This window comes from Eschrichtius robustus, chromosome 13, assembly GCF_028021215.1.
Source record: "Eschrichtius robustus isolate mEscRob2 chromosome 13, mEscRob2.pri, whole genome shotgun sequence".
Classification (NCBI taxonomy): domain Eukaryota; kingdom Metazoa; phylum Chordata; class Mammalia; order Artiodactyla; family Eschrichtiidae; genus Eschrichtius; species Eschrichtius robustus.
Genome location: NC_090836.1, coordinates 41,746,925 through 41,772,280, shown reverse-complemented (window position 1 = coordinate 41,772,280; position 25,356 = coordinate 41,746,925). Strand labels below are relative to the sequence as shown.

The following is a 25,356-nucleotide window of genomic DNA, read 5'->3' as shown; positions in this document are numbered from 1 at the left end:
AACAGTAGAAGATAGCCAGGAAGAGCCAGCAGTGGGCTGACCACACTGACATGTTGTAATCAGAGACTAAGCAGATAATTTAAAGAAAAGTATTGCTCTACTACTGATGGTAGCCTTAAAACAGCAGCAGATCATTTACTACTGGACAGATCACATGTACTCAAGAGAGGAAAGACTGTAGGTTTTACAAACAGGTCTTTGCAGTTCTACAGGTCAACAGGAAGTAACATCACTGGCAGCATCTTCAGGTACGAAAGATATCTTCACTTATCTAACATGACCCATCTACAATCATATAATGGCCTCATCACAAACCTACTTCTCAGTCCCAACACCCTTTAGCCAACTCTAAAAATGAACACAGACACACACACACACACACTCCACAACTAGTAATCATGTCATCTTGTTAATTAAGTAATATAAAAATCCTTACCAACAACCCAAGGTTGTCATTCAAGGTTTGAACTAGTAAGAATCCCTGTGTAACCCTAACTACAAATTAGTCATAGGACAATGACTGCAGAAGCTGCCTTTAAGCTGATGGTTATGTTCTCAGACCCTACAGAATGTTTTAAGGGTCTGGGGCCACTGCTGCAGAATCTGTGTAGAAGATGGATGTATATTTCAGGAACCCACCACAACCAGCCGCTACGGTGGATTTGAACATAGAGAGTAAATGCTGGCTTCTGGCCAATCCTTAATATCAGCAACCTAAAGTGTATATAAACTTTAAATCTTTTGGAAATATTTCAGAACGAACAGACTACCTCCAAGGTAAGTGTGAGCTCACTAAGACTCCTATGAGGCTCCCAGAAAATGGCATGTGAGCCTGAAGTCCCTTTGTAACCCAGTAACTCAAGAAGCAAGATGCAGGCGTAATTAACCTCCTGCGACAATTGGAAAAAATGAAATTGGAGGTTAGACCCATCCTAAGAGACAGTTCACTGTCAGCCTGCAGATATTTCAATCTATTATATCTGGTACTGTGACAACTCTCTCTCTCTCAAATATATACAGGGAGGGAGAAAAAATGGACTCAAACAGTACTTCCTGTAATACAGCTACCTTCTTGAAATATTTAAAGTAATAGTAGGCACTCAAACTTTTTTCAATGAATAAAGAAGGGATATAGAAGGTAAGCAATAACCAACAGCTCATACATGTAAAACATTTTAAAATGAAAAAAGCACCCTAAATTTCAATCAAAGGCAGCAAAGTGAACTGAAGGTGCTCTACACTATTGACACATTTTTCAAATATACATACAAATAACATTCTTAAAATGATCATCCACATTTATAGGTATGACTGGAAAGATCTGTATATAACAAATGGTTCCTTCCACGTTGGATACATTTCATACTTTAGAACAGAAACTCCCACTTTCTTCATCAACTGAACCGTCTACACGATTTTCAAAAGTACTTTTATTGCTAAGTTGAAATGTATTTTCATGTGCTTGCCAGATGTCTTGACACATAAATATAATTAGACAGAAGCTAAGAGAGAGCCATGAACACTGGATAAATCATTTCCTTTTAAATCATTTCCAGTGCAAGTGTCCTGCAAACTGTACAGAAAAAGTCAGTAGAGGAAACAGCAGCCCTCGAACATAATAAGGTCAAGTACTACCTTCAGGTGAACACACAATAAAACCACCGTTTAAAAGTCACCAAACTTCCACAAAAAATTAAACATAGGATTACCATATGAACAGATATCAAACAGATATTTGTACACCAATGTTCACAGCAGCATTATTCACAATAGCCAAAAGGTGGAAACAACCTGTGTCCATTTACAGATGAATGGATAAACAAAATGTGGTATATGCTTACAATGGAATATTACTCAGTCCTAAAAAGGAATGAAATTCTGACACAGGCTAAAACACTGATGAACCTTGAAGACACTGTGCTAAGTGAAATAAGCCAGAGACAAATGGACAAATACTATATGATTCCACTTATGTGAGGTACCTAGAATAATAGTATTCCTAGAGATGGAAAGTGGAATAGTGGTTGCCAGGGGCTGGGGGAAAAGAGGAATGGGAAGTTATTGTTTAATGGGAGTTTCAGTTTGGGAATATAAAAATGTTCTGGAGTTGGACGGTGGTGATGGTTACACAGCAATATGAATGTACTTAATGCCACTGAAGTGTAGACTTAAAAAATGGTTTAAATGGTAAATTTTATGTTATGTATATGTTACCACAACTTTTTTTTAAGTAACCAAGCAAGAATGACGGTCAAACCTTTGTGGCAAAAACATATCAAGAAAAGTGGTAAGAGTCTGCAACAAGCATGCTTCACTGTCATCCTCCAGAGCCTAGATGACTTACCTGAATGTCAAGACCTCAGAATAGGAGGGATGGACATGCCATTTTCATGTTGCTACAGATATATATATCAATATCATATATTGGTATATATAAATGGGAAGATATATTAGAAGGTGAATTATATTCTGTAGGAGGTCGTTTGCTAAATAATGAATGGGCTCCCCTTCCCAACAATTAAATCAGAAAAATATAAGCTTTACCTTCCAGTCTCCAATGTAAGCAGCAAGACTGAAATAATCAGTTTTACTTCTAACAAAGAAGCACAATGGATCCTAAAGAGTGACTTTAAGTTCCCAGTTTTAATATGGTGGCTCTACAATGGAAACTGCAAGCAGCAATACAATAATAATAATAATAATAATAATAAAAATACAAACTTCTTTCACCACCATTATGAAGTTACTTAACCTTTCTAAGCCTCATCTGAAATATGAGAAAAATGCTTACAACTACCTTATAAGGATTGTTTGAAGATCTAATAAAGTAATACATATAAAACACAGTGAGTTCAGTCCCTAGAATATCTAAATGCTCAACAACAAAAAAATTCCCTCCCCTCCTGCAATTCACTAGTATCTGTAGCTTTTGCTGCTCCTGGATCAGCCTCCACAGGCTATGCTGATGTTTTGGCCATTAAGCTCTGGCTCCTCCCTCAGGCCCCAGCTGTTTCTCTCGGTTCTAGTTGTTTTACTCCTGGTTTCTAAGAGGATCCTGTCTATATTTAGAGATAATGCCAGTACCAACTGTGGACTCAACAGGTGCTAGGAGGGCACTTGAGCACTCAGCAGTTTTCGACTGTTTTCCAGAGTTAATTGGTTTTGGCTCCACAACTGGCTGTCTTGACTTCTACAAGGAAGAGTGCCACGTATGCACAGTACTTCAGCAGTACACCAGACTGAACAGAAAATTACGTGTGCTCACAGGACAAACCCTTAACAAGAAGATGTTTTTGCCTACTATCTGGGCCCCCGAAGATTTGTTAAATCACAGGGGCAATAAACCTTCCATAAACTCTACAGATGTAGCCCATCAACCCAATCTTTGTCTAAATCACTATATCAGACCCAGGTTTCAACCAATTCATGCTTGTACTTCAACCAAGATCAGGAGGAGAAAGCAGGTAGAACAACAGAAAAGATTTAAAGAAGGCATCAAACAGAGCTGGGTCTGAATTCAGCTTTATTTACTACTAGTTTTGTGACCTTAGTAAGTTATTTAATCTCTTAATTTATAAAATAGGAAATGATTGTGAGGATTAAATTAAATGAGATAATACACACAAAACAATCTTAGCACCTTGCCTAGCCTACCGTAAGAGGTCAATAAAGAGCCTCATTATCACTGATGAGGAAACTGCACTCACTTCTTGCTTTGTTCAGTTTTTATAACATAGAAGAAAAGTGACGTTTAGATCATTATTTTTGGACTTTTATAAAATAGTATAATGCCACTATCCGAGACCTAGCTGAGAAATGTAAACCGAAAAATTCGCAGAAATCTTAGATGAGTCAGCAAAACTTTAATGCTCCCCAAAATAAAAAGCTTAATGTGGACTATTCAAACTATTCAACTTCAAAATCAGCAATCTTGTATCTAGTACCATTCAAAATTTGGTCTGGAAATCCAAGTATCAAGGAAATGCAAAGATCATAACCCCAAATATACTTTCCCACAATATTTTCAAATCACCTTAATTCAAACTGGAAGGTACAAGGCAGCCTGATAATTTGAAATCAGCATCAAGAATTTCTTGAGGAAGAACCCAAACTCTCTCCCACAAGCATAAAACCAGTAGCAGATGGTACATGATCATTTCTCAGTGAGAAACTGTAATTCTAACAAAGTACAGATAACTTAGATTTTATCAAGGCTGTTCATCACCTTTTGGTCTAAATGAAAACAAACTCTCGGTTCTCCTCCAGACACTCTAACCTCTGCATTATCAATGACCAAACACGCTAAACTCTGCATTATCAATGACCGAACTCAAAGCAAGATGTCTATTTTTAGTGACTTGTCCTCTCCTGCTTCATTAACCGCAGGTAAATTACATAGAGGGAAAATAAATATTACAAGCATGCTTTATCAATGAAATGAACTATAAATGATAACCAATTATTAAAAGAGCGGCTTGTAGTCTTTGGCAGAGGGACATGCCAGAGAAAGATCCACCTTCTAAAAGAACCCAGTCATCCTGGATGAATTAGGAGAAAAATGCCACTCCAGTCCACCTTATACTCTCTAACTGGATTTATCCTTCTGCTTTAATTCAAGCCCAAACCACATCTGTTTTATGTCTCTGCCCCACTTTGCTTTATTTTCCGTTCCGTTTCCCGCCCCCCCATTCCAAGAATGCCCCCCTAGCTCTTATTTTTAAATCCCACTTTGCCCCCAAATCCAAGTACGTCGGACACCCACGCAGATGACCTTACGCATCCCCGTTGAATTCCCAGTTCATTGTACTTCTCATACCAAATGATCCATTCTTTCATTCCTTTCGATCTCTCGTTGGTTCTTAAAATCCAGTACCCCACACACGCTCACATCAGAGTCCCCCCTCGCTCCATTGTTTCCCTGGCCTATGCCTCCGGAAACCCCCCAACTCGGACCCGTGTGCTTCGGCCCGCCCCACTGACCACAGAAACCTTTCACCATCTCGGCACTCCAGGTCCCAAAGGGTTCACGTCCCCCTCCTCTCGGTACCCCAACCCCCACCAACTGCCCCCTCCCCCTGTGCCTTCCCTCAAGCCCGCTCTCTGCACCTCTGTGCCCCGCTTCATTCCCCACCAACCCCTCCACCCAGCACCCTCAGCCTCACCTACCCCAGGCCCCCGCAGTCGCCGCGTCCCCCAGTTCCGGCTCTGCGTCCAGGACGCTCCCGGGTCTGAGAAGAGGAAAGGAGCTCCTCCGCCGCCTCCTCCTCCTCTTCTAGAGCCGCCGCCGGAGCCGCCGCGCTCCTCCCCCAGCTCTCCCGGAGCCGGACGCCGCCCCGCCCCAACCGCCCCTTTCCTCTCTTCCCTCCTCTGCCGGGCGGCGGGCTGGGAATCGCAGCCTCGGCTGAGGCCCAGAGGGCCAGCCGATCCACACCGACCTAGCCGGGGCTCGAGCTCTTCGCCCCGCCCCGCAGCCCACTCGGGCGCGTGCGCGTCAGCCAGCCAGCGCACAGGGCGCGTGCTCGCGCCGGCGCGAACGCGGCGCGCCGAGCTCGAGGCCGTTGCAGCCGACGGGCGCGCGAGCGAGGGCCGGGCGCGAGGCGGCCCGCGAGCCGGGGACCTGCGCGCGGAGAGGCGCGGGGCCGGAGGCCGCCTCCAGTCCGTCGGGTTGTCGCTCCTATCGTGACCGGGTCCCTCGCACCTCGCACCGCCCGCCAGATCGCGCGCCCGAGTTCAGGGAGCTCAGGCGTCGCCGGGGATTGGGAAGAACGACAAAGGGAAGGGGTTGGAAGAGTGGGTCGGGAACCAACTAGATGGAAGTGGGGACGGGTGGGACACGAGCTCGCGCCTGCGTGTAGAATGGCCAGTGCCCAGAAAGAGCTGGGCGGCGTGGGGTGGGCGGACAGCGCGCGCTGGGAGTGGAGGGCCCGAGCTGGAACTGCCGGAAAGAGCCGAAACTCTCCCGGAGGTTGCCGAAGGCGGCCGCCTCGAGGGGAACCTTGCCGAGGGGCTTTTCTAACTAGGTCCCGGTCGGGATTCTGTCTCCCAGGCTACTGTCCATTTCGGCACTACGACTCCGCCCCGACGACCTAACACCATTTTCCACTTTGCCTTCTTCCCGACCCAAGTTTTACTCCAAAAGGCCATTTCAGAGCCACCAGCTGCGGGAAACGCCCGGACATCCGGACTTCGCGGCCGCTCAGCCTCCTGGGAATCCATAGAGGCAGATGCGGAGTGGTGGCGGGAGGATGCGCTTCCCAGGCCCGGCACAAGATAAATTCGGGAGTAACTTGAGGGTTCTCAGCCTAGTCCGCTAGACACACTGCCCAAGTCCATTTCTGCGTCGGTTTTCTGGCCTACTAAGTTGTCTGCATCCCCCTACGCGGCTGTGGTCACGTTGCCCGAATCTGTTAAATACTCTTCTGTCTTCGTGGTTAGATTCCCAAGCACCCCGGGGCCAGAACCATCTCTAACATTTGCGCGCCTTTCCAGCAGTGTCCTCCATATATGAAGCTCTCACCCCACTGCCAACTGGTCAGCGATCTGTTGGGAGTGGCTAGAGGCTGGGCATTTAGACAATCAGCAGTGAAAAGGTTAATCAGAATCTGTCCCCATGTTCTTATCTTTTGAGGCCAAAGCATAAGGGGCTCTGGACAGGCACCAACAACAAGCCAGAGAGTATATATGAATGTGTACAGACACCACAGTCACAATGTAGTTTTGGTTTCCACAGGTTTGCTGTTGGAGTTGCAGTACTAGTAGATCTCTACGAAGTCATCTGGTCCTTTGGTTTTTAACCTCGCATGGAGTGGAAAGGTCAAAAATCCTCTGGAGCCCACTGGCCCCTGGTTAATAATGCCTAACCTAATACAACCATATATCATTTACAGATCTAAAGAAACAGAAGACTAGCTCATCCAACTAGTTAGGGCACTACACCATGTGTTGCTTACTATTGAATCTTCTCTCAAAGATTCAAATAGAAGCAAACCATCCAAATACCTGCTCTCCATTTACTAAATTGACCACCCAGTGAGTGGGAGGCATTGTTCTAGGTGTGGGTCACTTAAAAGAATAAAACTAGATCATTGGGCTTCCCTGGTGGCGCAGTGGCTCAGAATCTGCCTGCCAAGGTAGGGGACACCGGTTCGATCCCTGGTCCGGGAAGATCCCACATGCCGCGGAGCAACTAAGCCCGTGCGCCACAACTACTGAAGCCCTTGTTCCTAGAGCCCGTGCTCCCCAACAAGAGAAGGCACCACAATGAGAAACCCGCACACCGCAACTAGCGAAAGCCCACGTGCAGCAACAAAGACCCAATACAGCCAAAAATAAATTAATTAATTTAAAAAAAACACAACTAGATCATTATCCTCAAGGACAGTATCCAGTTGTAATGGAGGATAAAAGCTAGTAAATAATTAACTATAACATGTGATAAGTGCTGAAACAGAAAAGTGCAAAGTAGTATAGGAACAAAGAGGAATGAGTGACTAATTCTTCCACAGTTCTCCTTCCTTCCCATACAGTGTAGGAATGGGATATTATGACCCTGGTTAATAGGAAACTTCATACTAAAGAATGGGGCCTGAACCAATAGGATCCAAGATCTTATTCCATAACTGGTTTCACCTACCAAAAGTCACTTGGGAAACGCCTTCATTAGCGGGCCTGATGCTGCTTGCCAAACCAACAGTTTCTTCTTTGGGAGGAAAATTAAATCCCCACTTTTGGAAACCTTACAGTCTATTAGGAAAGACATGACGCCTTTCCTAAGAGAGTCCCTGATCTAATGGGAGAGAGTTTTTGTATGTGGATATGCCACTCAAAGAGAAGGGAGGTGGATAAAAGAGCATGCCTAGGTCGGATCTATAAGAGTTGTCAAAACATCACTGGAAATCGAATGAGATGGAATCATATCTCCTCTAAGAAACAGTTCTGAGTGTTGTTGAGAGGAACAGTTTGCTAAGTCCCTGGGGTGACAGTAAGGGTAGACTCTTCACAAGGATTTTACTCAAGAAATAGTGGCCCTCCAAGAAGGGTGGGTCACACAGAGCATATGTTTTGTTGAATGGAAATTGCAAGAGGGGTACTGCAACTCATGGTCCACCTTCGCCCTTTCTCCATGCAGCACTCAACCTCTCTAAAAGGACATTGAGCAAATGTTTCAAAAATACCTTTCTGACCTGAGCTATAAAGATTATTTTTATCATTGTTCTTTATACTACATATACATTTTCCATTTTATATGCTATACTTCACAATAAAACAAAGTGAGCATTGCCTGCTTAAAAATAGTGGTAAATTGTTTGAAGTCTGCCTATAAATTATATTGGAGGAAAAGAAATGCTGTAATAAATTCAACATATAATACTGTGACCTACTCTGAAGAAAACACAAAAACAACCAAATTTTTGAAATGACTAGAGTAACTGCTATGGATTACAACAGAAGACTATTTAGAAATAACATCCATATGTCTTAGTTTGGCTTAAGGGCATTGATTTATCCCAGGTTACCTAATGACTGAGGCAAAATTAGAACTAAAGATAAGTCATGACACAATCGTCACCTTGGCAGATATATTCTGCAGAAATTAACATGACCTAATTTAAAATATTTTCAAATAGATTCTTGAGATCAGAACTTTTATCATGCTTTTCTCTGAGTTGATATTTTGTATCTGAAGTGATGGATTGTCAGATTCCATGTTTTTATTAGGGAAAAAAAAGAGGCTGAAGTTAAAGACTCTGTTGACTAAAGCTGAAGCTGCAAACCACAACAGGCATGAAGACCAGCAAAGAATATGTCATAAGGGTGTACTTTTCCCTTTGCTTGGACTACCTCTGATAGGTACCTAAGAATATTTATGTTGGCAGTCCACACTGTGTGTCTTAGAAATTTAGTTTCGTGGGATGCTGAATAGATGTTATCTGAAAAATCTATTCCAGGTCCAAGTAAGTTTGGGAAATACTGGGTAAAACAAAAATAAATTGGTTTACTTCCCAGAGCATTTAACATGGTAATGTGCATTGTTAATACTGAAGGGAGGGACTTCCCTGGTGGTGCAGTGGTTAAGAATCCGCCTGCCAATTCAGTGGACACAGGTTCGATCCCTGGTCCGGGAAGATCTCACATGCCACAGAGCACCTAAGCCTGTGCACCACAACTACTGAGTCTGCGCTCTAGAGCCCAGAGCCACAACTACTGAGCCCACCAGCCACAACTACTGAGCCTGCGTGCTGCAACTACTGAAGCCTGCAGGCCTAGGGCCCGTGCTCTGCAACAAGAGAAGCCACCTCAATGAGAAGCCCACACACGGCAACAAAGAGTAGCCCCTGCTCGCTGCAACTAGAGAAAGCCCGCATGCAGCAACAAAGACCCAACGCAGCCAAAAAAATAATTAATTAATTAAAAATTAATTTAAAAAAATATTGAAGGGAATGTAGTATATAGTGTGCAGCTTTCCCCCAAGGAAACTTTTTGTGCAGGATTAATGTTTCTTTGAACAGCCACTCTATAAAGTTCTATTAAAGGGGTTTGATTAGATTGTAATTTCCCATTTTATAGATAACAAAACTGAGGTTCAAAGACATGGGTAACATACCCAAATTCAATTGTTCATCAGATGCTTAGAGCTGCAAAAGGCCTTAAATTATCAAAGGTTGAATTGTTAAATCATGAAATTAGTGGCAATGTCAGAACCAAAACTCAGATTTGAAACACTCAGTTCAGTGAAAGTGCCTTGCAGGTTCATTAAAAACTTGAAATTGATCTTTAGTGAATTTTTCTATGTGTGAGACATATAACTAATACTGCTTTACTGAAAGTTCATGCATGGAATTTCAGCATGCTCTTTCATTTATACAGTCTGTCACCACTTTTTAAAGTGATAATGTCACCCTCTGTAAAATGTTTTATGGTTTATAAAGTGCCCTCAACACATCTCATTTGAATGTCTCAACAACCCTGTGATGCAAGCATCATTGCCCTCATTTAACAAATGAGGAAACCGAGGCTCTAAATTGTTAAATAGCAGAGGGTTTTTTGTTTGTTTGGTTTTTGGAGGAAAGGTTTATTGCAAAGGCCAAGCAAAGAAATGAGTGGCTCATGCTCAAAAAACCTGAACTCCCTTAAGTAGCAATTTACCATATTTAGTAAATGTCCTGTTATTTGCATTGAGAGAAGACAGTCCTGCTGTCAGGGGGCTTTGGTATAGTCAAGGAGACAAGACTTAAAAACGTGAGATAGAGAATGATTATATGGCAACATGTAAGAAAATGCTTGATAGAATGGTACAAACTGGACAAGACTGCTGAAGGAATTCAAGGAGGAAAGGTTACTGGAGATGGACTTAATCAGCGAAGGCATCATTTAGGGATAAACCTTAAGCTGGATCATAAAAGTGTAAAGATTTGGATTAGCAGAGGGGAAAAAGGATTCTAGAAAAGAAGAGTGACATCAGCAAAGACATAAACATGAGAACAAAAAACACACTGCTGGAAAAGAATTAGAGTTTGAAGGGAGATGGGTCTGAAATGATCAGTCTCTTGGCTGTACAAGAAAAGTCAACTGCTAAGAGGCAGAGTTCCCAGTCACTGAATATAAAATGAGCGAGTACTTTGCAACCCAAATTACACAGAAAAGCAGTAAACTTACACTCTCTGTTGTGGGCCCCAGGAATGAAAAAGAGAAAGCAACAGAAGCCAAGTCCAAACTGGTGGTTATGGGTAGGAAGGAGAAGTGGGGCAGTAACAAGAGCCTCACTGGCCCTCAGATCTGTGATTGGGAAATATATGAATAGAAGACGTCTATATGTCCTCTATACCCTTCCCATGCCTTTCCTGATACTAAATCATTTGAAAGGTGCCTGACCTCTTGATGGTAAGGAAAATGCCCCTTTAAGTGATGCTTGGAAGCCAGGCTCTCATGCTAATTTAGTCACTGCGCAGCAGAGAATGTTCGCCACAACCTTTCTTAGCCCAGAAATGGACCTAAGGTCTGGCACAGAATGGGTTAAAATCATTCCCTTCCAACTTTCCCACATAGGGCACTGCTCTATTCTTTTGAAACTTATCACTGAGGTTTAAATCCAGAAAATCAAAGGTCTTGCTGAAAGTTATAGTAGTTGGCAAGTAAGCAGATGGATGAGAGGTGGGGAGAAAGAAGAGAACTGGGAAGAAAAGGAAAAGGAAAATGAAGAAAGCAACAAACTACTGAAATGAAACCTTGGGACTTCCCTGGTGGTCCAGTGGTAAAGAATCCACGTTTCAATGCAGGGGACGAGGGTTCGATGCCTGGTCAGGGAACTAAGATCGCACATGCCCCGGGGCAACTAAGCTCGCGTGCTTCAAGGAGAGAGCCTGCGTGCTGCAAACTACAGAGCCCATGCGCCCTGGAGCCTGCGCACCACAACTAGAGAGAGAAAACCCACACGCCACAACTACAGAGAAGCCTGAGCACCACAACGAAGAGACTGCGTGCCACAAGGAAAAATCCTGCATGCCTCAACGAAGATCCCATGTGCTGCAACTAAGACCCGACGCAGCCAAAAAAGTAAGGAAAATAAATAAATAAAATAAATAAATATTAACAAAAAAAATTGACCTTGACTAAAGTCATTTAAAAAAAAAAAAAGGGACCTCCCTGGTGGCCCAGTGGTTAAGAATCTGCTTACCAATGCAGGGGACGCAGGTTCTATCCCTGGTCTGGCTGGGAACTAAGATCCCACATGCCGTGGGGCAACTAAGCCTGTACACTCTACAGCCGGCGCGACACAACTAGAGAGAAGCCTGTGCGCAGCAATGAAGATCCCATGTGCTGCATCTAAGACATGACACAGCCAAAGAAAGAAAGAAATGAAACTGCATTTAGCTGGAACCCTATGTAAATATTCTGCGTTTGTTGTTCAAAACCCATCTTAGCAAAACAAACAAACAAAACCAGTTAGTTGAACAAGTTTCAATCCCTTGGAATGACTAAGAGAAAAAGATGGCAAGGAACATGAAGAGAAACCAAAAAAGCAGCTTCTCAGGGTGTGAACTGGCATGAAATTTGTGTTCAAGCAAAGCTCTAACATGAGATTTCACCAGAGTTTCTGAGGAGATCAAATGACATCTAGAAAACATACTTCATTTGGAGTTTGACCTGAATAACACCCAAAGACAACTTCACAGTTTCTCTCACCTTCCCAACAAAAGGAGGGGACTGAACTCTGGTAATGAACCAACTAAGGAGGTACCACTACCAGATCCTAAAAACAAGTGAAGGGACATATTTTACCCTTGTGACAGCATTCAGGCGCCATCTGCAGTTCTCAGCTAAGACTGCAGTAAACCTAGACCTCCTGCTAGCTTGTTAGGACCACCCACTGTTAAAGAAAAAAGAAAACAAAGAAATAAATAAATAAATTCCATCCAGGGAGTCCTCAAAAGCCTCCTAGGTCCTAGAGTAGATGCAAACACAGCTTGACGACACAGAGCCTAGGAAAAGACCGAAGGGCCTTAGTTGGCTATAAGCTCCATGAGCAAACCACCCCCTCAAAAAACAAGCTAAGAAATTCTTGGACTGCTTGATTTAAAGGATGATATATTGTCCAGACCTTGAGAACTTAATAGCTCCACAGTACCCTGTTCTGTCTGAACACATCTGAGAATTGCATTTAGTTCTGGGCACCACAATTTAAGAGCAATATTGACAACAGTCATAAAAATGTTCATACCCTTTGACCCAGTAATCCCACGCATGGGAATTTATTCTGAAATAATTCAAGAGAATAGATGAATTAGAAGCATGAAAATATCGATGCAGCATTCTTTATAACAACAAATATATATATATGTGGGTGTGTGTGTATATATAGCTTAAATGTCTCCCAAGAAGGTAATACTATACAGCATTACAGTATAATTGTTATCTGAAAAAAATTTAAAATATATAATAATAATGCATACTACAACATGGATGAATCCTGAAAATATTATGCTAAGTGAAAGAAGCCAGACAGAAAAGGAGACATTTATGATTCCATTTATATAAAATGTCTAGAATAGACAAATCTATAGAGACAGAAAGTAGATTCATAGTTGCCAGGGGATGGGGGCGAAGAGAGAATGGAGAATGATTGCTAATAGGTATGGGGTTTCTTTTTGGGGTGGTAAAAATGTTCTGCAATTAGTGTTGATGGTTGTACAACCTCATGAATATACTAAAAACCACTTAACTTTTTACTTTCAAAGGGTAAATTTTATGTTATGTGAATTATATCTCAGTAAGATATATATATATGTATATATATGAAGTCTTCCTAGTAATATATATAAATGCTTATGATGCTTATGATTCAGGGAGGAGAAAAAAACTATAAAATTATATTCCTGATATGATATGTACATTTATGGATGAGGACTAAAAGACATCATGAATAAATGAAAACTGACAGTTCGATACAGGTGAATTTTTGATTGGGGGTGGCCATTATATTGCTCTTTAGCAATTAAATATTTTATTTTCTTCCCAAGACAGTGTCCACAAGAGGGCAGAGAGATGAAAAACCAAACCATTTCTCACAAGCCTCAGCCGAACAGTTAGAAACCCAGAATCCAGTGTGGAAAGCAATCTTAAAGGTCATCTAAGTCCAATTTTCTCACCTTACAAGGAAAAAACTGAGGCCCAGAGTGGTAAAGTGGCTCATCCGAAGTCAGCAGGCTGTTCATGCAAGAGGCAGAAGCAAAACCCCACCTTGTCACTTCTCTACCCGTCCTCTTTCTACCAAATTACAGTGCTTCCTTAAACAAGGCAATGGTTAATCTAGAAAAGGAAAGCTTTAGAAGGATATGAGGTGAAGGGCAGGTTCTTATCAAGAATGGGTTTTTTGTTGGTTTTTGTTCTTTGCAGCAAGAAGTGGCAGACCTAGGGAATTCCCTGGCGGTCCAGTGGTTAGGACTCGGCACTTTTCACTGCCACGGGCCCTGGTTTGATCCCTTGTCGGGGAACCAAGATTCAGTAAGTGGCGTGGTCCAGCCAAAATAATAATAATAATAATAAGAGAGAGAGATGGCAGATCTAGAAAGAAATTTCAGGGAAGCAAATTTCAGTCCAATAAAAGAACAACAATTAAGGATGTCCAAAAGGTGGGACAGGTAGGGGATTTCCAATTAAATCAAAAGCCAGAATTGGTCATCTCTGAGGCAAGCTATTCTCAAGATCCTGCTATGGATAGGTACTTGGGGTAGAGGCCTTCTCAGTTCCCTTCCAACTCTTTAAAGGGTCTATACACTTGTTATTCGTTGGAGTGGGAGAGCACAGCATCATTGGATTTCATTACATCAACCCAGGTAGAGAATAAGGAAGACCTCTCACTTGCTAATATCTTAGTTTTTTAAAAATAATTATTTTATAGTGAATTTCTGCTTTCAGCTGATTTTCACTATGTCAGGTCCTTTAGGAAGCACATTCCCAGAAAAGTCTTAGTGATTATAATATTCTAGGGTTGGTGGCAAAGCAGAATTTCCTTCCAGAAGTTCTAAATTCATATGATTTGTGCCATTTCTTTCTTTTCAAAAAATGGCTGGGCTACACCACTGGCTATTAGATACATGAACATCTAGATGTCCTCTGGGGGTGGGTAGGTAGCCTAATCCTGGGAAGCACTCAATTTCAGTACCTGCTCACAGGCCAGGACAAGAGGGAAGATGAAATCCAAAGATGGTTTAATCAAACAGTCTTTCCTACTAAGAGGTAAACATTCTTTAACCTCTTTCTCACTTCTTACCTAGTAACGCAGCCCACCCCCACAAACTCTCTCCTATAGAAAGCTTCATACCAATCCACACTGAAGTGACCAATGGGGGTAAGGGTTGGGCAGCAGACCTATGCTGCAGCATTTCATAAACTATAAATACCTCTGCTTTTCTTCATAGAAGGACTGAGACTCCGGATGTCAGGGAACAGCCTCCCTAATTGAAATGAATCTGTCAAAGGATGACAAGAATTCTGCAAGGAGAATCTGCAGGTAAAAAGGGCCATCTTACAAGCAGTTCCCCATCTCCTTCCCATTAAATTCATCTTACCCTCAGAGTTTTCACATTCTGAGGCCTTCGGCTATAATCACTGGCCCAGAGGAGCTCCGCCCCATTTTAAAATGATAGTCCGAGAATGACCAAACCCAAACCACTTCCCTGGTTCCCCATAAACAGCTAAGAAAGGCTGGAAATTTCTTTTTTTTTTTTGCTGCACCGTGAGGCATTTGGGATCTTAGCTCCCCGACCAGGATCGAACTGTGCCCCCTGCAGTGGAAACGCAGAGTCTTAACCCACTGGACCACCATGGAAGTCCTGGAATGTTCTTAATTATAAAACAAGAGAGTCTAGAGAAGGGGAGGGGAGCACTTGTAACCCTACCATCACAATACAATCCATCATTCCTATTTATTTCTTTCTAACCATTATTTGCAAGCATTCATACACAGATTTACAGGAAGCCAAGAGGAACTTTTTTTAATACAAAATACACTAATACACTCTAGGAAAATTCATCCTTACAGGCAGAACCTTCATTCTATACCAGTAACTCACTAGACACTCAAGCACCATTTCCTTAAATAGGCTGAAAAGGGTTTGAAAGGGAACTACTAGTTATATGTGCTTACTCTACATATGCTAGCTTCTATATTACAGCAACTCTTTAAAAGTTCATACTATTATCTCAATTTTAGAGGAAACTAAGATCACAGAGCTAAAAAATCATGGAACCAGATTCAAATCCTAATCCTAATCCTCCTGACTCTAAAACCCAAACTTAGAGACCATCCATAGACTGGGGGAAAATATCTCCAACACATACGATGAAGGGCTAAGGTTCCTAACAAGCAACGATACCAAGAAAATAGATTTCACAGAGACAAACAGGAACACAATTAAAAAAAACCAAAAAAACAGTAGATGAAATTATCAGGCAATTCACTGAAGAGGAAATGCAAGGGCCCAATAAACATTTGAAAAGATGCTGAACTTTACTAGGAGTCAGGAAAAGGCAAACTGAAGTCATCAGATACTATTTCTCCCCCATCATGTTGGCAAAAAATTAAAAGAAAGATAACAGTCCATACCGGTTACAAAGAAAAGGCCACTTGTACTGCTGGTGGAAGTGTAGATTGTTTACAGTCTTTTCCAAAAGTAACCTGATACAGTATCAATAAAAATTTAAAGCATACATTCTGTTTAGCCCTGCATTATCACTTATTGGAATCTAGCCTTATAAAAACAAAAAGCACCAATACACATATTTTAAGATATTTATTGTAGCATTGCTCATGTTGGAAAAATAGAAACTGCTCATCAGTAGTTCCCGTTTGAATAAATTAAAATATATTTTTATAACAAAAACTCATAAGAAAATTTGAGAACAGTAAAATAATTTTCCAAATCAAGTAAAACCTCAATCACTCTTTTGTCTTTTTCCTTATAGACTATTTTTAATACATTTACATTTTGCAGATGTAGTACTACATATCATGTTAATAAATTATTAATTAATAGCTTATGAAAATGTCTCATTAAAATTTTGTAGTACTACATTTTGCAGATGTAGTACTACATATCATGTTAATAAATTACTAATTAATAGACTATGAAAATGCCACATGATAATTTGACAAATTATGTTCTTCAAAGGAAATATATATCAATTTCTGACAACTTTAAAAAGGTGTGACATTTTAAATTAACTATACTTCAATCTAAAAATACTGACAAAAAAACAAAAATAACTTGATATGATGAAACATTTGAGTAAATTAATAGTAAAAAAAAAAAAGTGTGAAAGTTAATTTGGTCTTTTTTTTTTTTGGCTGCACCGGGATTGCGGCATGCAGGATCTAGCTCCCTGACCAGGGATCAAACCAAGGCCCCCTGCATCGGGAGAGCGGAGTATTAATCACTGGACCTCCAGGGAAGTCCCTAATTTGGTCTTAAAATCATGGTATATAAATTCATTGGCACATTTTTTTAATATATAGATGCAAAAAAAAACACATCTACAAATTTCATTCCTCTCAATTGATCTGACCATTTTTTTTAATCAGTAGGGAAAACTAGTCAAAATAATTTTACTTTTTAAGAATACATATACCGGGGCTTCCCTGGTGGCCCAGTGGTTAAGAATCCGCCTGCCAATGCAGGGGACACGGGTTCGAGCCCTGGTCCGGGGAGATCCCACCTGCCGCGGAGCAACTAAGCCCGTGCGCCACAGCTACTAAGCCTGCGCTCTAGAGCCTGTGAGCCACAACTACTAAGCCGCGTGCCACAACTAATGAAGCCCGCGCGCCTAGAGTGCATGCTCCCGAACAAGAGAAGCCACCGCAATGAGAAGCCTGCGCACCACAACGAAGAGTAGACCCCGCTCGCCACAACTAGAGAAAGCCCATGCACAGCAACAAAGACCCAACGCAGCCAAAAATAAACAAATAAAATAAATTAAAAAAAGAATACATATACCACTCAGAGTTAACTTCCAGAAAAAAAGAAAAGAAAAAGACTGAGGGTTGTACACACAAATAAAGAAAAGCAAGAAACCTGGAGTAAGTGTACATAATTTTAACATCGCGTTCCTGGTCTCCAGTCTTCCTCTGCAAACTGAGGCATCCTGGGCTGTTCCTTCCACACTTGGGAATTAAATAAGGCCCCCTTGAGATGCTCAAGTTATTGGTTCCCTAGGGTTTCCCCAAAGTCCCCATAAAGGCATATGAGATACAAAATCATGAATTTTCCCATGAGTCCCCATAAAACAGTGTCATCTGTTCCTTCTGCAATTTTCTAATACATTCTATTTACACCTCTTAGGACACAGTTCAGAACACTGAATGAGGCAGACTTTGATATCTGTACCTGTGTTATTATCCCCCACTGGACTGTAAACAACTAGGGAGCAAGGTGTGTAGCTCAGAATCAAATCCCAAGTTTCAGGAAGACCTGACAATTCAGCCAGTCTAACCACCCGTGTAAAGTTTGAGGGCTCTCCACAATACACCAAGCAGAAGAGTCTGTGATAGGGGGATTACACCCTACCCCCCTACCCCACAGCAGCTTGTTCCTTCTTGGGAAAAGTATAGCTCCTAGAAAGTTCTCCTATAAATGGAATTAAAATATTTTTCTGAAATTTTGAAACTTAACCCCAGTCTTACCCCTTGGTAGCCCACAGAATAGATCAAATCCCCCTTGTCACAGGACACCTTGTGAAATATTGGAACCCTTATATTTTTCTTCAATCACCTAACTCAGTGCTTTGCACATTAAAAAAAAAAAAAAATTGTTAAGTAAACTTCCTCCATCATCCTTCAATGCACCAGGGGTGAAATAATGTGGTATAGACTCTAAAAGATATTTTATTGGTTTTATAATATGTCTTTCATTGCATTATCTCATTTTAAGAAAATATAATCAGTAATATGATAGCCAAGAATTCAGAAATTCAAAACATAAATACATTCTTCTACCACAAAAGCTTTCTCACCCCTTTAAGATTTTCTCATCTCCACTGCAAGTGACAGTTTCTTTAACACTGTTGGGATACCTCATGTGGGCAAAGTTGGGCTGGGACAAGCTGCCCAGCTGTGCCAGGAAGAGTCCATCCTCAAAGAGAAGTTTCTTCTCACCCGCAGGATCCCCTTGGCTTCCTGGGCTGACTCAGGACTTCATACGCAGCCTGGATCTCCAGAAAGTGCCTCTGAGCTTCCTCCGCCTGGTGCCAATTGTGGTCTTCACTAGCTCCAGGTATCTGCAATGTATTTCTTCATTTGTTGCCCCCTCTGAGAGACCCAAAACCTTAGGGAGACACAAGCTAACAAATTAGAACCTCATAAGTTGTCAGGGCTCCTGAGCCTCTCCTTGCTCCCTTCCTAAATCAGGCTGGAATTGGCTTCCACTTGCTGGTGGGAAAGGCACAGAGCCTCAGATTAGAATTCCAGCCTTTTGAAACATGGACAACCTCTGGATCTCATGGCAAGAACCAGGATTTGCTTTTAATCACAGATGCTCATATTCCAACCTGGAACTTGGCATGCCTGACAAGATCTCCTCCTTGCAAGAGAAATAAGCATATATGTCCACCAAAGACATGTACAAGAATGTTTGTAACAGCTTTATTCAGAATAGCCCCAAACTGGAAACCACCCAAATGTTCATTGACAAAAGTGGATAGATAAACTGTGGTATATTCATACAATGGGATACTATACAACAATGAAAACAAACAGTTTATAATCCCATGCAACAGTATGAATAAATCTCACAAACATAATGTTGAATGAAAGAACTCAGACACAAAAGAGTACACACTGAATGATTCCATTTATATGAAGCCCAAGAATAGACAAAACTAATCTATGGTAATACAAGTCAGAATAGAGGTTTTTTCCCAGGAAAGGAGTATAGATTGGGAAGGGGTATGAGGGAACCTTCTTAGTGCTAGAAATATTCCATACCTTCATTGGAGCGGTGGTTACCTAGGTATCTATATAAAATTATTGTACTCTATATATGTTATACCTCAATAAAAAGTAAATAATATACATGTATCTTTCCCCACTCCCTATTAGAGCCTCTGAACCTTCACCCATTGCACACAGAAGCCCAAAGAAGCCAGGACACCCTTCTGGGGGCTGACCCAGCAGACATGAAAACAGTACTTCCACATTAGGGGTACCAGCTCCAATAAGGCTTAGCCTAGGGCTTCCCTGGTGGCACAGTGGTTAAGAATCCACCTGCCAATGCAGGGGACACGGGTTCGAGCCCTGGTCTGGGAAGATCCCACATGCCGCGGAGCAACTAAGCCCGGGTGCTACAACTACTGAAGCCCGCGAGCCTAGAGCCCCTGCTCCGCAACAAGAGAAGCCACTGCAATGAGAAGCCCGTGCACCGCAACGAAGAGTAGCCCCCGCTCACCGCAACTAAAGAAAACTGAACAAACTCATAGAGCTTTTACCACTCTTGGAAGTAGCCGCTGCTGAAGCCATGATCTCCCACCAGCAGCTTCTAGACCCAGCAAGGCAGAAGGAGGACAGACTCCATCAGGCGCCCAAGGAGCGGGAAGAAGCTGAACCAACTGAAGAAGGAGCCGAGGGCCTCTGCCACATAGCTAAGGGTGGCCGCTGTGTTGCAGAGGGCACTGTACGCTAGCGGGCATGTGAAAGCAAGGTAAGCCAAGCCCAAGCAGTAGAGCCTCACACTGAGCATCTCTGACCCAACTGAAGCTTTGTAGAGGCGATGCTTCTGGGCTGTGATGCCAGCAGCCAAGATGATGGGCAGGATGGCTATGGGGCGGCCATAGAAAATAGGGGAAGTAAGAAATGCTGCTCCTAGAGTGTTCTTAAAGTCTGAGGTCTGGTTACCAACAGCAGCCATCAGCAAAACCCCTAAGCCAACTGCCAGTGGGAGGCCCACAATATAGAAGCTGCCCATGAAGGAGAGGCTAATGAGAGCCACAAGGCCAAAATAAATGCCTACTATCATCTGGGCAGCAAAGTGAATGGGACTCAAAGGGTGTGTCCCCCCTCCTGAGCTCTGCCTCTGCCCCTGGGGTCTGTTGGCCTGAGCAACAAAGCTTGGGAGCTTCCAGAATTCCCAGAGCCAGCCTAGGCCACCCCCCCCCCACCCCCCAGGGTAAGCATTCAGAGCAGTGCATGGCTGTCCCGCCCCAGGTACAGGTGATGGAGCCCAGCAAGGCCCCCTACAGCCCAGAGGGCATAGGTCATCAGGAGCCCCTTGGCCATCCTCTAGGAAAAGGGTTTCAGAACAAGTCCAGTGGCACCTGCCATTGCTCAGAATGCCAAAATCTGGGATCATCTGTGAGAATCATGGCAGTCACGGCCCCAGAGTTATCCTTAGACCCTAAGACATGGAAAAAAGCAGTCATAAGATTATATCCAGGTCCCCACACAGTAACCATTTCTCCTTCCAATATTAGTCAAGTCCAGATCTTCCTGAATGTCCCTGAAATTGTGGTTCTCCCATACCCTTAAGTCTAGCACCCCAGCTCTGTTTTTTACAACCACAGTGACTCCGAATTTAGGGGAGAAGAATGTTTGAAATGCTTTCAGTTGAGTAACTGAGAACTCAGCACATGGACAAAAAAAGCAGAAGCTTAAATTTCAGACCTCCCCTCAGACCACTGACCTCCTGGAATGACTCGTGGGGTTGAGGGGGAGAGGTGGAATGAATCGGAGTGAATACAATGTCCCCAAAAGTTCCCACACATTTTTAAAGTCCCCTGCCACACAGCCCGCTCCACCGGGCCCCAGCTCTGACTGTGGCCGCCCTCAAGACACTTGGCGGAGATTTCAGCCCCTCTCCAGCCTCCCATCTGTCCAGACCAGGACATCTTCCCACAAGTCAACCTTGAAAGAAGTCCTGAGTTCCCTCCAGCTCTGAAAAACTACATTTTGACCTAGACCCTGGCACCCCGCAATTCAACCACCTCTTTCCAGGGCAAACTTGTCAAGTCTCTCCACAGGGGCCCGATGAATCCCCAGAATATCAAACCAGATGTAAAGTGCCCCTGCTGGTCTCTCGCTTCTACACAGAGAGGGCCTCCTGACCACCAGCCAGTACCCGCTAGTCCCAGGGAGAGTAGCGGTACCTGGGCACCTCGGCTCCCAGACCCCATCATATCAGTCATTTCCTTTGACCACAGAGTCAAAATGGCCCCTCTCTTTCCGCTCCCACTTCCATCCAAATGGACTTTGTCTTTCTGTGTTTGCTGTGTCACGGAAGTCCGGCCGTCCTGGCCAGGCCCCTCCCCAAGGCCCTCCCTGGCCCCTTAGGGATCACCTTTCAGGCTGGGGCTCCTCTCGCCCGCCCTCTCGGGTAAACTCGGTTTAAGGTGTTCCTGGCGCATTCCGCCTTCCCAGGCTCACCCCGGCTGGCGCAGGGCCCACTCCAGGCCGAGAGCGCCTACACAGCGACACCACGACCGCCAGGTGGCGCTGCCGCCTGCGGACGGGAGGTGCCGGGCGGGTCCCCGGACTCACCTTGTCCAGATGCCCGGGCAAAGCAGCCCAGGGCGGTCCCCTATAAAAGCAAAAACAAGCCCTTGATCTCCCCTTTCCACCCCCGCAAATGGGAGGGTGACTCCTCCCTCACCTCAGGCTGCAGTCCTCTCTCCCTGTTCCACTGCCGTTCAAGGCTGTCTTGGATGGCTCCACTTCCAATTCCCTTAAGGCAGAGACACCAGTGGACAGGCTGCAGAGAGGGGCTCTCCCCCTGAGTTTGCCTCACTGCCCCGCCTCCAGGCCTGCCAGTCAGGGGCACTACGTCTAGATCTGAGCCTGAGACCTGAGGAGCCTCCCGTTCCCCCAGGAACCCCAAGTCAGCTGCATCTCGCCGACTTTGGCGAGAGGGAGAACCAGGAGCAAAAAGGGATGGGGGTGAGGGCCTCCCCACGAGGAGAATAGTCTGCGTCCTCACGCCTCGATGCTGGAATGGCCTTCGTTTGCAAGATGCCTTCGTTTTAATGTCGTGGGCTCCAACCCTGCTACGTGACCTCGGTCAAGTCTTGCCGCTTCTTTGGGCCTGTTTCCTCCTCTGTAAAGGAAAAGCGTGGATCTCCAAGGTCCCCCAGCTTTGACTTGGGGTTGCGGTGGGCCTCACCCATGTTGCCTCCCCGCAGTCGGCCGAGTGCTTCTGTCCCCTCCTACATTCCCAGCCCCTTCAGTCCTTATCCCCGCCCGGCGAGGTAACGCGGCTCCCCATGTTGCCCCCTAGGGCTCACTGAGGGGCCAGGGCTGGGAGAGGCCTGAAAGCGACACTGGAGCCGCCAGCTGGGGGGCGGGGGCGGACGGGGGCGCTGAATAATGAATGAGACTTAATTGGGCAGGCACTGCGCAGCAGCGCGCTAAGCTCGGCAAATAGCTCCAGCGGCGGCAGGCGCCGCTGGACAAACAAACTGATTCCGGGCGCAGCGAGAGGGGTGGGAGAGGCAGCGGCGGGAGGGGGAGAGAAAACGCAGGCCGCCTGGGTCCCCGGGCCGCCGCGCGCCCCTGGCTGTGAGGCAGGAGGAACCCCCGTGTGCCCAGCTGCGCTGGCCTCCCAGAAAGTGAGGACCGGGGAGGAGGCTCAGGGCTAGACATGGGGAAGCCGGGACTGGGGCGGGAGAGAAGCGGATTGTGCGGTGGGAGCCAGGGCCCCAAGGGCTACTGAGCACGAGGAGAGGATGGAGAAACAAGTGAAGGGCGGAGAAGAGAGGGAGACGTGAGAGAGGAAAAAGCGCACCGGGGGAGGGGCTGCGGCGGGGCAGGGGCGGGAGAAAAGCCGTTACCCAGAGGAAAGGGAAGAGCGATGGAGGAACAAGCGAAGGGAGGCGACGGGAGCCGAGAGAAAAAGAACTGGAGAAGAGTCAAGGAGAGGGATGGCAGATGACCGGAATGAGAACGAGAGGGCGGCAGGGCGAGCTGGCGGCGCCCCTACCTCCGCCTCGCCCCGCTGCGCTCCCGCCCTAGCGCTCTCTCCAGCCGCCCGCACTCACTTTGTCACAATTACGGGGCCGTCACTCGGCCCGGATTGTTTTCCCCAAATTGTTGTTCTATAAACTGGCGCAGGATCTGACAAGCTGAAGCGGGAAGGAAGGGTCTGAGCTGCGGTGGGGACGTGGTGGTGTATTTACCCAGGTGGACCCGGGGCGGGCAGGTGAATCCAGAGACCCACGCGGGAATTCTGGTTGCTGCCCCAGCCTCGTCGCTGACATTGCTTTTAACCTTCCTGGCCCTTCTCAGCCTCGGCTGCCTCTGTTTCCCCAAGAGAGAACTGAGAGGCTTGGCGGGCAGGAGCGGCGGAGGAGGCTGTAGGTGGGGCCCGAACTTGCCTTCTCACCCCATTCTCTTTTGTTCTCTGCTACCCTGGTCACATGGAGAGGGGGTCTATCCAGCTCGGCCTCCCCAGAGCGCCCTCGGGTGCCTGCTCATCCCCGCTGGATGGCCAGACTCTCAGCTCCGACAGGTCTGGGCCGCCCCCCGCCCCGCCCGCGCCTGCAGCCCCGGCTCCGCGCCGCTCGGTGCCCACGCCACCTTGCTGTCCCTCAATTCCGCAAACATCTGTTGCGCGCCCACTGTGAGCCAGATCCGCGCCAGCCTTCCCCCCACCTCTCCCCCGCCACCCTCCCCTTCCCGGCCGGCCTGGCCTGTCGGCTTCGTGACAGCCGCCGCCGAAGCCCAGGCCCCGCGGGAGCGGCCGGAGAGGAGCCGCCGCATGGCTGGCTCCGACACCGGCCTCCCCGGCGGCTCCAGGGGCAACGGAGGGTGACGGCCGTTGAAGCGAGACCAGAGCCGGCCCGCAGAGCTAGAGCTGCGCCGGGGAGGGGGGAGCCCAAGGGCGGGCTTGTCTCTCGGTCTCTAAGGTCTATCGGTCTCCTCATTCCATTGCCCTGGGGTTGGGCCGGGCCGGGACCTCGCCTAGCTCCGAAAGCCTGGGAAGCAATTGGCTCCCGCGCCCCCTCCCCCAGTTCGGGTGATTTACACTCTGGCTCCGCTCAGCGGCCGCTTCCCAATCAGGAATATCGACCCCGGGCGGGGCCCCCGGGCCGCATCGATCCCTCTAAGGCTCGGGATTTAAAAATGTCAAATTTGCCTTTTCCAGGCGGGTGGAGGGGGCGGGGGCTTGGAGGAGGGCTGCTTGGGAGTTGGGGGGGGGGGGAGGCGGACAGCAGGACATCGACCAGGTGCCTGTGCCCTGAATGAGAAGCTACTAGGCCCAGGCCGTGGCCAGGCCCTGACATTACCTAGCCATCCTTAGGTTGCATTCCCCTCTGGATGGGGGCAGGAAGGAAGCCCTACGTGGCCTTCCCCATCCCCATGGGCCTCGCTGTTGCGCTGGGGTATTCCCAGAGGGAGAAGCCCCAGAGGAACAAAGAGAGACCCCTAAATGTAGGGAGACAAATTTGGAAGAGATTCCTAAACGTGGAGACATACAGATACAAGGAGGGGTGCAGAGACAAAGATATAGAGGCTCCAAGAGATACCCTATGTTTAAAGAAGAGCGAGGCAAAGGGAAGGTGGCTCAAAGACACACTGAACAAAACAGGGGACCAGAGACCCAGAATCACCTCAACTCCCTGACCTATAGACCCAGGAGATTCAGGACTGGGAAGGTCCCCCTTTGGTGTGTTTGAGAGTGGAGACAAAGCCAGGTGAAGAAAGAGAGTTATTAGGGAAAGGAATTAGAATATAATTAGCATTATCCTCCCAAGGTGTCCACTAGTAACTGGACCTGAAATCCAAAAGGTAAGGGTCCTAGAAGCAATAGCCCAGGCCCCAAAGAGGTGGGTTCTCTGAGAGGTCTAATGGTCTGCCCTTTCCTGTCCTGAGATCTACCT

The 25,356-nt window shown here is 45.7% G+C and overlaps 2 protein-coding genes across 2 annotated transcripts in view; both read right to left on the bottom strand.

Annotated features, from left to right (window-relative positions):
• SPATS2 (spermatogenesis associated serine rich 2) overlaps window positions 1–5,448 on the bottom strand; it is a 145,428-nt gene extending 139,980 nt beyond the window's left edge. The window contains exon 1 of the mRNA XM_068561040.1: window positions 5,167–5,448. The gene's annotated coding sequence lies outside the window, so the exon portion shown is untranslated. The remainder of the gene's footprint in view (window positions 1–5,166) is intronic.
• A 358-nt stretch (window positions 5,449–5,806) lies between these two features.
• On the bottom strand, window positions 5,807–20,764 carry DNAJC22 (DnaJ heat shock protein family (Hsp40) member C22). Its single transcript, XM_068561942.1, is given in 3 exon segments — window positions 5,807–6,016; window positions 19,938–20,648; window positions 20,651–20,764. Coding segments are annotated over 3 exon segments (1,035 nt in total).
• Between the last annotated feature and the right edge of the window lie 4,592 nt (window positions 20,765–25,356).